This window comes from Leptodactylus fuscus, chromosome 1 (genome assembly GCF_031893055.1).
Source record: "Leptodactylus fuscus isolate aLepFus1 chromosome 1, aLepFus1.hap2, whole genome shotgun sequence".
NCBI lineage: Eukaryota > Metazoa > Chordata > Amphibia > Anura > Leptodactylidae > Leptodactylus > Leptodactylus fuscus.
In genome coordinates, this window is record NC_134265.1 from 15,661,682 (window position 1) to 15,676,939 (window position 15,258).

Genomic DNA, 15,258 nt, shown 5'->3' on the forward strand with positions numbered 1-15,258 from the left:
GGCAACTAGGCTGAGACCGGTGGTAAACACCCCCGTCCACCAATGGGACCTTACTCCGGTCCTGAACGCTCTATGTGACCAACTATTAGAGCCTCTGGAGGATATCTCCCTCAAGTCACTAACCGGCAAAATGGCGCTGCTATTGGCAGTCACAACTGCCAAACAGGTTAGTGAACTACAGGCCTTGTCTGCTGAAGAGCCATACACTATCTTCTTTTCTGACCATGTACAGCTTAGGTTCCTCCCGGGGTTCCGTCCCAAGGTTCCATCTGCTGCAAACAGGAATCAACGGATTTCCCTTCCGGTATTTTTTCCTTCCCCTTCTTCACCTGAAGAAGAAAGATGGCACAAGCTGGATGTGGTCAGATGCCTGCAGATCTACTTGCAGCGCACTCGTCCTTTTAGGCGAGCTGAAAACCTGCTGATCAGCTACACGGGGAAAAACAAAGGCGCTAAAGCCGCCAAAGCTACAATATCACGGTGGGTTACCGAGACTATTAAAGTCGCCTACACCGCTCAAGGGCTGTCGGCTCCATCCTTCCTTCATGCCCATTCAACCAGGGCAGTGTCCACCTCACGAGCGGAAAGGAGCGCTTTGTCTATCGACCAAATATGCGCAGCTGCTTCTTGGGCATCTGAATCCACCTTCATCCGGCATTACCGTCTGAAGGACCGGGTGGCAGATTCCACTGCCTTTGCCCAGACCGTCTTAAGCTCGGTCATGGAGTAGTCCCACCCATCTTGGGGACCTGCTTGCTATATCCCCACATTGTGCCGCTGTTGAGGACGACAGGGAACGAGTGATTATGAAGATAATCTTGTTTCCCTTAGTCCTAACAGCGGCACAAGATTTCCCACCCTGGGAATCATATCTTATGTATAAAACTGTATATAAATGTTATGGAGGTACTTTTGTATTAACACGCAGAGGGGAGGTTCTTGTGCCCTCTTATAGGGCCAGCCACGCATTTTATTGGCTAATTAAATATCCGCCTGTCCTACCAGCACACAGGGGCAGAAATACCCCACATTGTGCCGCTGTTAGGACTAAGGAAAACAAGATTATCTTCATAATCACTCGTTGTCAACTAGTGTAAGCCTTTAAGGGCTGGGCCATTTTTTATTTTTGTATTTCCGTTTTTCCCTCCCCACATTCCAAGATCTGTTTTAATTTTTCACTTCACAGACTCACATGATGGCTTATTGTTTGCGGGGCAAATTGTATTTTGTAATGGTTACATTCAATATACCGTGCAATGTACTGTGAAGCTGAAAAAAATCAATTTTAATTTTTTTTTTTTACACTGTAATTATTAAACCCTCTAGGGAACTTGAACCCCAGGGATCTGACGACCGACACTTGTTTTGCAGGCTGCATAAAGCAGCCTCTACTGCATGTGTAAGCAAGATAAACCTAGGAGCCCTCAATAGGCTCCCGGCTGTCTTGGCAATGGTTGCAACCCTTGGATCTTGTTTGATTTTGACTGAGAAGGCAGAAGGGTTAATCCCTATCGTTGGTGTAGTCGGGCATAGTTAGTGATTAGTATGCCTGACTACACCAATGATACAGATCTGATGAAGGGGTGGTATTATGCTTAACACCAAAATCCCGAAACGCGTTCTTCCAATAAAGCTTTGACTTCAATATACGTCTCTCTGGTTGCCGTTCTTAAGGAAGCGTGCGCTCACGCGGGTTTGTTTGGTGGAATTCTTTGGGTTCCACTGTTCTGCTCTGTTTATTCCATATATGTCTCGCCTAGTATAGTTATTTGAATAGGTTAATAATAATACATTTTATTTATATAGCGCCAACATATTCCGCAGCGCTGTACAATGTGTAGGGTTCAAATACAGACAGAAAGATACATTACAAAGAAAGTCATTTCACGCAATGGGACTGAGGGCCCTGCTCGCAAGAGCTTACAATCTATGAGGTAGAGGGGGTGACACAAGAGGTAGCAGGGGCGGCATTGCTTATGCAGAGGTCAGACACTTTTGTAATAGAGGTGACTGTCATTACACAAACATAAGACTTTATGAGCCGTCACTAGTGGTGTCCTGTAACGTGGATGGAGCTTGGACCTATAAAGTTATCCTGAGATGACATCATATCATGTGGGGTAATGTGGAAGCGGGGACAGAGGAGGGTTAGATTTTGGGGATTCTAATTATAGTACGGAAGGGTTTACGTTAGACATTGTGATCAGCCTGTCTGATAAGATGTGTCTTTAGTTTGCGTTTGAAACTGTAGAAATTGGGAGTTAATCTGATTGTCCGGGGTAGAGCATTCCAGAGAAGTGGTGCAGCTCAGGAGAAGTCTTGTACACGAGCGTGGGAGGTTCTGATAATAGAGGATGTAAGTGTTAGGTCATTGAGTGAGCAGAGAACACGGGTTGGGCAGTAGACAGAGATGAGGGAGGAAATGTATGGAGGTGCGGCATTATGGAGAGCCTTGTGGGGGAGGGGGATAACTTTATATTTTATTCTATAATGAATAGGCAGCCAATGTAGTGACCGGCACAGACCAGAGGCATCGCTGTAGCGTCTAGCCTGATAGATGAGCCTGGCCACTCATAGGTTCTGACGTAATATCTTAGCATCTAAAGGTTAGAGCAAAAAAGAAACAGAAGCAGATAAGTTGTACAAGAAAATGTTTATTATATACAGTATATGAATGTGAAATGTTCTCTGCACATAGATGACATCTGAGTTATCTGCTGGTTGGACAACACTTAATGGTATTTCTATACATTTCCTATTCATCACTTACTGTTCTACAACACTCTCCCGTTCCGTTGTATGACATATGACTTTACTTTGATTGTAACTAGTAAATGTACCTTTTTATATCCCTACAGACTTTCCTCTGTATATAGGCACTGTTCTCTGTGAATTTTTTGATGTTCGATAAAACTTGATTTAGTACTATAACATTTCCCACAATGTGAACATGAATATGGCTTCTCCATTATGTGAATTCGCTGATGACTAACAAGGAGCGTTTTAGATCTAAAACCTTTTCCACATTCTAGACATGGATATGGCTTCTCTCCTGTGTGAATTCTCTGGTGAATAACTAGATCTGATTTCTGAGTAAAACATTTGCCACATTCGTTACATGAAAATGGTTTCTCTCCTGTGTGAATTTTCTGATGTTCACCAAGAGTTGATTTCTGAGTAAAACATTTCCCACATTGTGAACATGAGAATGGCTTCTCTCCTGTGTGAATTCGCTGATGTCTAACAAGTTCAGATTTCTTTATAAAGCACTTACCACAATCAGAACATAAATATAGGGACTGTTTTTTGTGACTTCTTTGATGGTTGACAAGACTTGATTTAGTACTGTAACATTTCCCACACTGTGAGCATGAAAATGTATTTGGCCCCGTGTGAGTTTTCTCATGACTAATGAGATCTGATTTATAGCTAAAACATTTCCCACATTCGGGGCATGAAAATGGCTTTTCCCTAGTGTGACTCCTAACATGTCTCACATATTTCGATTTCTGAGTAAAGCCCTTACCACATTCTGAACATGTAAATAGGGAAGGACCTACGTGAATTTTTTGATGGTTGACAAGACTTGATTTAGCATTATAACATTTCCCACACTCGGAACAAGGAAATAACTTCTCACCCGTGTGAGTTTTCTCATGACTAATGAGATTTGACTTAAATCCAAAACATTTTCCACACTGTGAACAAGAAAATGGCTTCTCCCCTGTGTGAACTTTATGATGCTCAACAAGATTTGATTTCTGAGTAAAACTTTTCCCACATTCCGAACATGAATATGGCCTCTCTCCTGTGTGAATTCTCTGATGTGTAACATACTTAGATTTCTGAGTAAAGCATTTCCCACATTCCGAACATGAAATTAGAGACTGTCCTTTGTGAATTTTTTGATGGTCGACAAGACTTGATTTACTAATATAACATTTCCCACATTCTGAACATGAGAATGGCTTCTCTCCTGTGTGAGCTCTTTGATGTTCTCCCCTTCTGTGACTTTTATTTTGCTTCTTTGATGAATCAGAAGATTGGATGTGTATAGTAGGATCAGATGATAGATCTTTGCTGTGAAGGGCTGAGGATATATCTGGGGTAATGATATGTTCTTCATATGGATCTAGTGCGATACCATCATCCTCTACTTTAAACTCTGTAGATATCAGATGTCTCTCTGAACTCCTGGTATAGTCATCTGATAAAAAATAAAGCAGATTTTATTTTTCAATTATATAACCTCAAAGAAAACTCGTCAGCTAATTTGGGTCCCCTACACCATCTACTACCCATCAGGGGTACCAGTAAGAGTTGGGTTTAGTCTAGTACAGACCTGGGCAAAGCCCGGCCCCCGGGCTATATACAGCCCTCTGACTGATTCAGTCCAGCCCGCACAGCTTGACTAGGGAGGCGTGTCTAGGGGGGGGGGGTGTGTCTAGGGGGCGTGTCTTAGTGCCGGCAGGAAGATGGAGACGTGGTGTGTGTCATAAGGTATTGAGAGATGTAAGGTGAGATGCAGGCTGGAGAGTGTGTGTGTGTGTCTATATGTGTCTGTCTGTCTGTGTGTCTCAGTAACCTAGGGGCAGAGATGGAAGGGGATTGTTATACTAGGGCAGAAATGGCAGATGGAGGGGGGGACATGAGACTGGGGGAGAGATGGGGGGAGGACATGAAACTGGGGGAGAGATGGAGGGGACATGAATCTGGGGGCAGAGATGGCAGATGGAGGGGGGACATGAAACTGGGGGAGAGATGGAGGGGACATGAATCTGGGGGCAGAGATGGCAGATGGAGGGGGGAGATGGAGGGGGGGAAATGAAACTGGGGGAGAGATGGAGAGGGGGCATGAAATGGGGCAAATAAAGGGGGATATGAAACTGAGGGAGAAATGGAGGGGGGGACATGAAACTGGGGGTAGATGAAGAGGGCACTTAAACTGGGGACAACTGGAGGGGGCATTAAATCGTGGAGGTAGCTGTAGGGGTACCTGTCTGCCTCTAGTTGCCCCTAGTTTAATGTCACCCTCCAGCTACCCCTACGGTTTATTGTCTGCTTCCAGCTTCCCGATTTTAATGCCTCTAGTTACCCCCAGTTTCATGTCCCGCTCCAGCTGTCAATTTATTGCCCCCCTCCAACTACCCCCACTGTTTAATGTCCCCCACTGTTTAATGTCCCCCTCCAGCTGCCCCAGTTTAATGTCCCCTCTAGTTTCCACCAGTTTACACTGGGGCACCAGGAGAGGGGCTTAATACTTTGGGGCAGTTGGAAGGGAACATTATAATGTGGGGACATGTAATGTACAGGTGACTGTAGGAGGATTATACTTTGTAGGGGCACATGGAAAGATGATTGGGAATGGGCGGAGTCAACATAGAAGTGGGTGGAGCTAAATTTGCTGTGGTGCGGCCCTCTACCATAGTTTCAATTTCTTATGCGGCCCCATGGGAAAATTAATTGCCCACCCCTGGTCTAGTAGCAGACCATCTACTGATGGTAGGTTACCAGGGTGAGTGCACATCATCAGAGGATATAGTGGGTGGGGAAAGAGAACATACGGAGGGTGTACTGAGTGTAGATGAAAACTAGTAGAGTGTTCAAAGGGCTGGGAAGGACTTCCTGGAGATGTACTGACACTCCCCCAACCAGGTAGTGTAAACAAGCTTGAAATGTGAGGAATAAAGATCCTCAGTTGTGTTTGTTATTCATATAACAAGGATTTCCTGCCTTTAATAAGTTTATATTATTTTACTGGCCTATAACTTTATCACATTTCCATTGTATTTCATTTGCGTTTTGGCTGAATGGGGGAATATACAGAGGAAAATCTTGTTGTAGCCAAAGAGTGAGGAGAATCTGCGACTCTCATCTGCTTTATTTAGTGGTGACTCCTCACCTGGGCGGTTCCCTGTAGCAAAGTTCTCTTCAAACTCCTCATCACCACTCACATAGGGCTCTTCTTTTATAGTTATGGATAAAGTATTAATATCGTCCAGATCTTTATCCTGATGGAAAAACTGTAAAATAAATATTGTAAAGTCATCAAACAGAGAGACGTCACAGAAACTGTCTTAGATGACGAGAACAAGTCAATGACCAGTAGGACGACCAAAATGTCACGACAGTAAGTGTTATCTGACAGTCTCAAGGAAGCTGGACATAAGTAGTACATGGTGACCACTGAAAATTGTGAGAAGATCCAGACAACATGTAATGTCTATGGTCAGCTTTATCCTCCATCTCCACCTCTCATTACACAAGTATAAACATCTAATACTGCTGGAGAACCCAAGACTGACCACAAGAACTTCACAGCCCGTCTACACATCATAGGGAATATCTCCATCTACCTGATCATCCTGTGGAAGAAGAGGACTGGGACATCTCTCCGGTGTTGTCCTCTTACTGGATCTACCTGTAGGAAACACAGACAGGGACTGAATTCATTCTGTACATACAAATAATGGAAGTCCATGTGTATATAGTCATGTCTATTACCTGCTGATGTGAGGGGCTGGTGGTCCTCCATCATCACCTCCTTGTACAGATCCTTGTGTCCTTCTAAATACTCCCACTCCTCCATGGAGAAATAGACAGCGACATCCTGACACCTTATAGGAACCTGACAACACAATGATACAGTCATCACCCCGACCCCTCCAGTTACTGTATAATGTCCCAGCATTCCCAGCAGTGTCACCTCTCCAGTCAGCAGCTCCAGCATCTTGTTGGTGAGTTCTAGGATCTTCTGACCATTGATCTCCTCCTGTATTAGGGGGTGAGGGTAAGGCTGTATGATGGGGCTCTGGTTCCATCTTCCTGATTCACCGGTAAGGAAGTTGGAAATCACACGGTCACTTGAGGTCTTCTTCACTATTGTATAATCCTGAGTATGGAGAGAGACATGGCCACCAACTTTTCAGACAACTTAGTCTCGTTTTATAGACAATGTGATTGGACTAAAACATAATGCGCTTTAATTACATAGTAAGTAGCTAGTTTCAGCTTAAAAACTTAAGGTGTCTCTGTTCTGGCTATTTTGCAGTGACCTCTTTTGTTACAAAGGAAGTCCATCCATAGATACTTAGATAAGCAGGATGTGTCACACAGTGATTGGAGAGGGGAGAAGCGGATTCTGCACACACTTCTAAAGCTTCATATATCTTACATGAGGAAGAAGAAGGGAAAGGGAGGACATGATGGAAACCTTTATATCACTCCCTATTATAGATTTGATAAATCCCCCAATAAATCCCATAGAAATCTAATAAGGTCACCTCTCCGGTCAGCAGGTAGATGATCTCCAAGGTGAAGTCTAATAATCTTCTGCTGATCTCATTCCCGTCCTTGTCCATCCTTGGTGGGTTGTTGAGGAGAAGGAGCGGTCTGTGTTGGATGAACTGGAGGATCCAGCCCTGCAGGCGGCCATAGAAAGACAGGAGAGGCTCTGAATACTACAGGGGGGTGACATACTGAGGCTCAGTGAGTACTTGTGTGTGTGAGAGTCTGGACTTCTGGATATACTTCTTAAATGATGTTTTTTTGGGTGTCTAAAGTGCTAATTTAGGTGACCGTATAGTGGGCACATATTAGTGTCCGTATGGCAGCCACAATATAGATACCGCCCTTATGGGAAACAGCGACACAACACAAACTACGATATAAGTGACGTGTCATGTTACTAAGCAGACCCCGGGCCACAGAGGTAATGTCAAGGCCCAAACCCAGAGACGACCAGCTCAGAACCAGCAACGCGTTTCACCATCTAGATCTCTAAAGGGATATATGGGAATATACAATTCTATAAGCTCAGGTCACGACCCCTGGGGTCACCTAACCTGGTCCTAAACCTAGGGAAATGGGACAGACACACAGATGGTATACAGTGTAATGATGTGTGTATATAGTGTACAGTACAGTGTACATATACAGTACATTGCAGTATATATAGTGTACAGTATATACATGGTGTACAGTGATGTGTATACATTACAATGATGTGTATATATAGTGTATAGTATAGTGTACATATACAGTAAAGAGGAGTATATATATAGTGTACAGTATATACATGGTGTACAGTGATGTGTATATATAGTACAGTACATATATGGTATACAGTTCAATGATGTGTATATATAGTGTACAGTGTATATATACACTCACCGGCCACTTTATTAGGTACACCTGTCCAACTGCTCGTTAACACTTAATTTCTAATCAGCCAATCACATGGCGGCAACTCAGTGCATTTAGGCATGTAGACATGGTCAAGACAATCTCCTGCAGTTCAAACCGAGCATCAGTATGGGGAAGAAAGGTGATTTGAGTGCCTTTGAACGTGGCATGGTTGTTGGTGCCAGAAGGGCTGGTCTGAGTATTTCAGAAACTGCTGATCTACTGGGATTTTCACGCACAACCATCTCTAGGGTTTACAGAGAATGGTCCGAAAAAGAAAAAACATCCAGTGAGCGGCAGTTCTGTGGGGGGCGGAAATGCGTTGTTGATGCCAGAGGTCAGAGGAGAATGGCCAGACTGGTTCGAGCTGATAGAAAGGCAACAGTGACTCAAATAGCCACCCGTTACAACCAAGGTAGCCGGAAGAGCATCTCTGAACGCCGCACAGTACGTCGAACTTTGAGGCTACAGATGGGCTACAGCAGCAGAAGACCACACCGGGTGCCACTCCTTTCAGCTAAGAACAGGAAACTGAGGCTACAATTTGCACAAGCTCATCGAAATTGGACAATTGAAGATTGGAAAAACGTTGCCTGGTCTGATGAGTCTCGATTTCTGCTGCGACATTCGGATGGTAGGGTCAGAATTTGGCGTCAACAACATGAAAGCATGGATCCATCCTGCCTTGTATCGGTAACGGTTCAGGCTGGTGGTGGTGGTGTCATGGTGTGGGGAATATTTTCTTGGCACTCTTTGGGCCCCTTGGTACCAATTGAGCATCGTTGCAACGCCAAAGCCTACCTGAGTATTGTTGCTGACCATGTCCATCCCTTTATGACCACAATGTACCCAACATCTGATGGCTACTTTCAGCAGGATAATGCAATGCCATGTCATAAAGCTGGAATCATCTCAGACTGGTTTCTTGAACATGACAATGAGTTCACTGTACTCCAATGGCCTCCACAGTCACCAGATCTCAATCCAATAGAGGAGCATCTTTGGGATGTGGTGGAACGGGAGATTCGCATCATGGATGTGCAGCCGACAAATCTGCGGCAACTGTGTGATGCCATCATGTCAATATGGACCAAAATCTCTGAGGAATGCTTCCAGCACCTTGTTGTATCTATGCCACGAAGAATTGAGGCAGTTCTGAAGGCAAAAGGGGGTCCAACCCGTTACTAGCATGGTGTACCTAATAAAGTGGCCGGTGAGTGTAGATATATATATATATATATATATATATATATATATAGTATAGTGCAGTATATATATGATACAGTATAGTGACGTGTGTATACAGTGCAGTATACAGAGATATTTATAATATAAAGTACAGAATATATATGGTATACAGTACACGGTGGATACATAGTATACAGTACAATGCAGTATACAGATAGATATATAGTATACAGTACAGTGTACATATACAGTATAGTGCAGTATGTATAGCATACAGTACAGTATATATGGTATACAGTACAATGATGTATATACATAGTGTGCAGTGCAGTATACAGAGATATATTGTATACAGTACAGTATATAGAGTATAATGCAGTATATATAGTATACAGTATCAGTATATGGTATACAGTACAATGATGTGTATATACAGTACAGTCTACTTATACAGTACACAGCAGTATATAGATGGTATATAGTACAGTACAGTATACAGTACACAGCAGTATATAGATGGTATACAGTACAGTACAGTACACAGCAGTATATAGATGGTATATAGTACAGTACAGTATACAGTACACAGCAGTATATAGAAGGTATACAGTACAGTACAGTACACAGCAGTATATAGATGGTATACAGTACAGTGTATATATACAGTACACAGCAGTATACAGTAGAGTATACAGTATAGTACACAGCAGTATATAGATGGTATATAGTACAGTACAGTATACAGTACACAGCAGTATATAGATGGTATATAGTACAGTACAGTATACAGCAGTATATACATGGTATACAGTACAGTACACAGCAGTATATAGATGGTATACAGTATAGTACACAGCAGTATATAGATGGTATATAGTACAGTGTACATATACAGTACACAACAGTATATACATGGTATACAGTACAGTACACAGCAGTATATAGATGGTATATAGTACAGTACAGTATACAGCAGTATATACATGGTATACAGTACAGTACACAGCAGTATATAGATGGTATACAGTACAGTACACAGCAGTATATACATGGTATACAGTACAGTGTATATATACAGTACACAACAGTATATAGATGGTATACAGTACAGTACACAGCAGTATATAGATGGTATATAGTACAGTACAGTATACAGCAGTATATACATGGTATACAGTACAGTACACAGCAGTATATAGATGGTATATAGTACAGTATACAGCAGTATATACATGGTATACAGTACAGTACACAGCAGTATATAGATGGTATATAGTACAGTATACAGCAGCATATACATGGTATACAGTACAGTACACAGCAGTATATAGATGGTATACAGTACAGTACACAGCAGTATATACATGGTATACAGTACAGTGTATATATACAGTACACAACAGTATATAGATGGTATACAGTACAGTACACAGCAGTACATAGATGGTATATAGTACAGTACAGTATACAGCAGTATATACATGGTATACAGTACAGTACACAGCAGTATATAGATGGTATATAGTACAGTATACAGCAGTATATACATGGTATACAGTACAGTACACAGCAGTATATAGATGGTATTTAGTACAGTACAGTATACAGCAGTATATAGATGGTATATAGTACAGTACAGTATACAGCAGTATATACATGGTATACAGTACAGTACACAGCAGTATATAGATGGTATATAGTACAGTACAGTATACAGCAGTATATACATGGTATACAGTACAGTACACAGCAGTATATAGATGGTATATAGTACAGTACAGTATACAGAACAAAGCAGTATATAGATGGTATATAGTACAGTACAGTATACAGTACACAGCAGTATATAGATGGTATATAGTACAGTACAGTATACAGTACACAGCAGTATATAGATGGTATATAGTACAGTATACAGCAGTATATACATGGTATACAGTACAGTACACAGCAGTATATAGATGGTATATAGTACAGTATACAGCAGTATATACATGGTATACAGTACAGTACACAGCAGTATATAGATGGTATATAGTACAGTATACAGCAGTATATACATGGTATACAGTACAGTACACAGCAGTATATAGATGGTATATAGTACAGTACAGTATACAGCAGTATATACATGGTATACAGTACAGTACACAGCAGTATATAGATGGTATATAGTACAGTACAGTATACAGCAGTATATACATGGTATACAGTACAGTACACAGCAGTATACACACATATATACGATACATCACGGCTTTAGCTCTCTGTTACCTTCTCATCAGGTCATTTTATGGAGAAAGAACTTCAGGAAACTCCTCCCCCTGCTGAACCTGGAGCCTGGCTCCTCCCACACACGTGACCGATCACATGACATTTACAATGTCCTTTAACCCTTTCGTATCCATTGAGCGGATAATTTAGTACGCGCAGGACCAGATCATGTGACTCTGTGACTCCTCCCCTAGATGTGACATGCCCAGGTCCTGTAACCAGGGGCGACACTGAGGCGGCCTGTGAGCTGACTATAGTGATTAGCGGCCGCTCCACCAGGTGGCGCTGTGCTGAGGCTCCAGCAGGTGGCGCTGTGCTGAGGCTCCACCAGGTGGCGCTGTCTTATTATCTGTGCGGTGTTTCAGGCTCTCCCAGTCACTGCCCTCATCTGCCTGGTGTCTGCAGCGCCCCCTACTGGAGCTTCTCTAACATTGGGATGAATTCTCTTTTGTATAGTGAAGCTTTATTTGTCCTTCCATGGTGACATTTCTGGACATTTCACTGGTCACAACTTCTTCAGGTAATATTTTATAGGTTTGTGTGGCGACGTCTTGTAGGTAAGATAAGCAGATGGGTGAGATTCTCAAGTCACAGCAATGGCGCCTGCTACTGGCCACAGTGCTGAGGTAAAAGCCTCCGCGCTCATGAGGAGATCCCACCATCACACTAAGGCCGCCTTCACATGAGCGAGGAGCAAAGCAACCCTGAGAATGGAGATTCATCACCGCCATCTTACACCCTGAGGAATACCTGAGAGAGAGCAAAAATACAACAAGACACCCCCTAGTGGTGACATACTACATGAAGGAAAACAGCAGGGCGCCCCTAGTGGTCACATACTACATGAAGGATAACAGCAGGGCGCCCCTAGTGGTCACATACTACATGAAGGAAAACAGCACTGCGCCCCTAGTGGTCACATACTACATGAAGGAAAACAGCACTGCGCCCCTAGTGGTCACATACTACATGAAGGAAAACAGCAGGGCGCCCCTAGTGGTCAAATGCTACATGAAGGAAAACAGCACTGCGCCCCTAGTGGTCACATACTACATGAAGGAAAACAGCAGGGCGCCCCTAGTGGTCACATACTACATGAAGGAAAACAGCAGGGCGCCCCTAGTGGTCACATACTACATGAAGGAAAACAGCACTGCGCCCCTAGTGGTCACATACTACATGAAGGAAAACAGCACTGCGCCCCTAGTGGTCACATACTACATGAAGGAAAACAGCAGGGCGCCCCTAGTGGTCACATACTACATGAAGGAAAACAGCAGGGCGCCCCTAGTGGTCACATACTACATGAAGGTAAACAGCACTGCGCCCCTAGTGGTCACATACTACATGAAGGAAAACAGCAGGGCGCCCCTAGTGGTTACATACTACATGAAGGAAAACAGCAGTGCGCCCCTAGTGGTCAAATGCTACATGAAGGAAAACAGCACTGCGCCCCTAGTGGTCACATGCTACATGAAGGAAAACAGCAGGGCGCCCCTAGTGGTCACATACTACATGAAGGAAAACAGCAGGGCGCCCCTAGTGGTTACATACTACATGAAGGAAAACAGCACTGCGCCCCTAGTGGTCACATACTACATGAAGGAAAACAGCAGGGCGCCCCTAGTGGTCACATACTACATGAAGGATAACAGCAGGGCGCCCCTAGTGGTTACATACGACATGAAGGATAACAGCAGGGCGCCCCTAGTGGTGACATACGACATGAAGGATAACAGCAGGGCGCCCCTAGTGGTCACATACTACATGAAGGAAAACAGCAGGGCGCCCCTAGTGGTGACATACTACATGAAGGAAAACAGCAGTGCGCCCCTAGTGGTCACATACTACATGAAGGATAACAGCAGGGCGCCCCTAGTGGTCACATACTACATGAAGGATAACAGCAGGGCGCCCCTAGTGGTCACATACTACATGAAGGATAACAGCAGGGCGCCCCTAGTGGTGACATAGTACATGAAGGAAAACAGCAGGGCGCCCCTAGTGGTCACATACTACATGAAGGAAAACAGCAGGGCGCCCCTAGTGGTCACATACTACATGAAGGAAAACAGCAGGGCGCCCCTAGTGGTCACATACTACATGGAGTATAACAGCAGGGCGCCCCTAGTGGTCACATACTACATGAAGGAAAACAGCAGTGCACCCCTAGTGGTTACATACTACATGAAGGATAACAGCACTGCACCCCTAGTGGTCACATACTACATGGAGTATAACAGCAGGGCGCCCCTAGTGGTCACATACTACATGGAGTATAACAGCAGGGCGCCCCTAGTGGTGACATACTACATGGAGTATAACAGCAGGGCGCCCCTAGTGGTCACATACTACATGAAGGAAAACAGCAGGGCGCCCCTAGTGGTGACATACTACATGAAGGAAAACAGCAGGGCACCCCTAGTGGTTACATACTACATGAAGGAAAACAGCAGGGCGCCCCTAGTGGTGACATACTACATGAAGGAAAACAGCAGTGCGCCCCTAGTGGTTACATACTACATGAAGGATAACAGCAGGGCGCCCCTAGTGGTCACATACTACATGAAGGATAACAGCAGGGCGCCCCTAGTGGTGACATACTACATGAAGGAAAACAGCAGGGCGCCCCTAGTGGTTACATACTACATGAAGGAAAACAGCAGGGCGCCCCTAGTGGTCACATACTACATAAAGGAAAACAGCAGGGCGCCCCTAGTGGTCACATACTACATGGAGTATAACAGCAGGGCGCCCCTAGTGGTCACATACTACATGAAGGAAAACAGCAGTGCGCCCCTAGTGGTCACATACTACATGAAGGAAAACAGCAGGGCGCCCCTAGTGGTTACATACTACATGAAGGATAACAGCAGGGCGCCCCTAGTGGTTACATACTACATGAAGGAAAACAGCAGGGCGCCCCTAGTGGTCACATACTACATGAAGGAAAACAGCAGGGCGCCCCTAGTGGTTACATACTACATGAAGGAAAACAGCACTGCGCCCCTAGTGGTCACATACTACATGAAGGAAAACAGCAGGGCGCCCCTAGTGGTCACATACTACATGAAGGATAACAGCAGGGCGCCCCTAGTGGTTACATACGACATGAAGGATAACAGCAGGGCGCCCCTAGTGGTGACATACGACATGAAGGATAACAGCAGGGCGCCCCTAGTGGTCACATACTACATGAAGGAAAACAGCAGGGCGCCCCTAGTGGTGACATACTACATGAAGGAAAACAGCAGTGCGCCCCTAGTGGTCACATACTACATGAAGGATAACAGCAGGGCGCCCCTAGTGGTCACATACTACATGAAGGATAACAGCAGGGCGCCCCTAGTGGTCACATACTACATGAAGGATAACAGCAGGGCGCCCCTAGTGGTGACATAGTACATGAAGGAAAACAGCAGGGCGCCCCTAGTGGTCACATACTACATGAAGGAAAACAGCAGGGCGCCCCTAGTGGTCACATACTACATGAAGGAAAACAGCAGGGCGCCCCTAGTGGTCACATACTACATGGAGTATAACAGCAGGGCGCCCCTAGTGGTCACATACTACATGAAGGAAAACAGCAGTGCGCCCCTAGTGGTTACATAC

At 44.3% G+C, this 15,258-nt stretch overlaps 1 protein-coding gene across 1 annotated transcript in view; it reads right to left on the reverse strand.

Annotated features, from left to right (window-relative positions):
- LOC142189546 (uncharacterized) overlaps positions 1 to 15,258 on the reverse strand; it is a 158,006-nt gene that overhangs the window by 18,144 nt on the left and 124,604 nt on the right. The window contains exons 3-4 of the mRNA XM_075262159.1: positions 5,903 to 6,023; positions 2,857 to 4,207 (exon numbers count right to left, since the gene is read on the reverse strand). Of these exons, the coding sequence (XP_075118260.1) occupies positions 2,857 to 4,207; positions 5,903 to 6,023 (1,472 nt within the window). The remainder of the gene's footprint in view (positions 1 to 2,856; positions 4,208 to 5,902; positions 6,024 to 15,258) is intronic.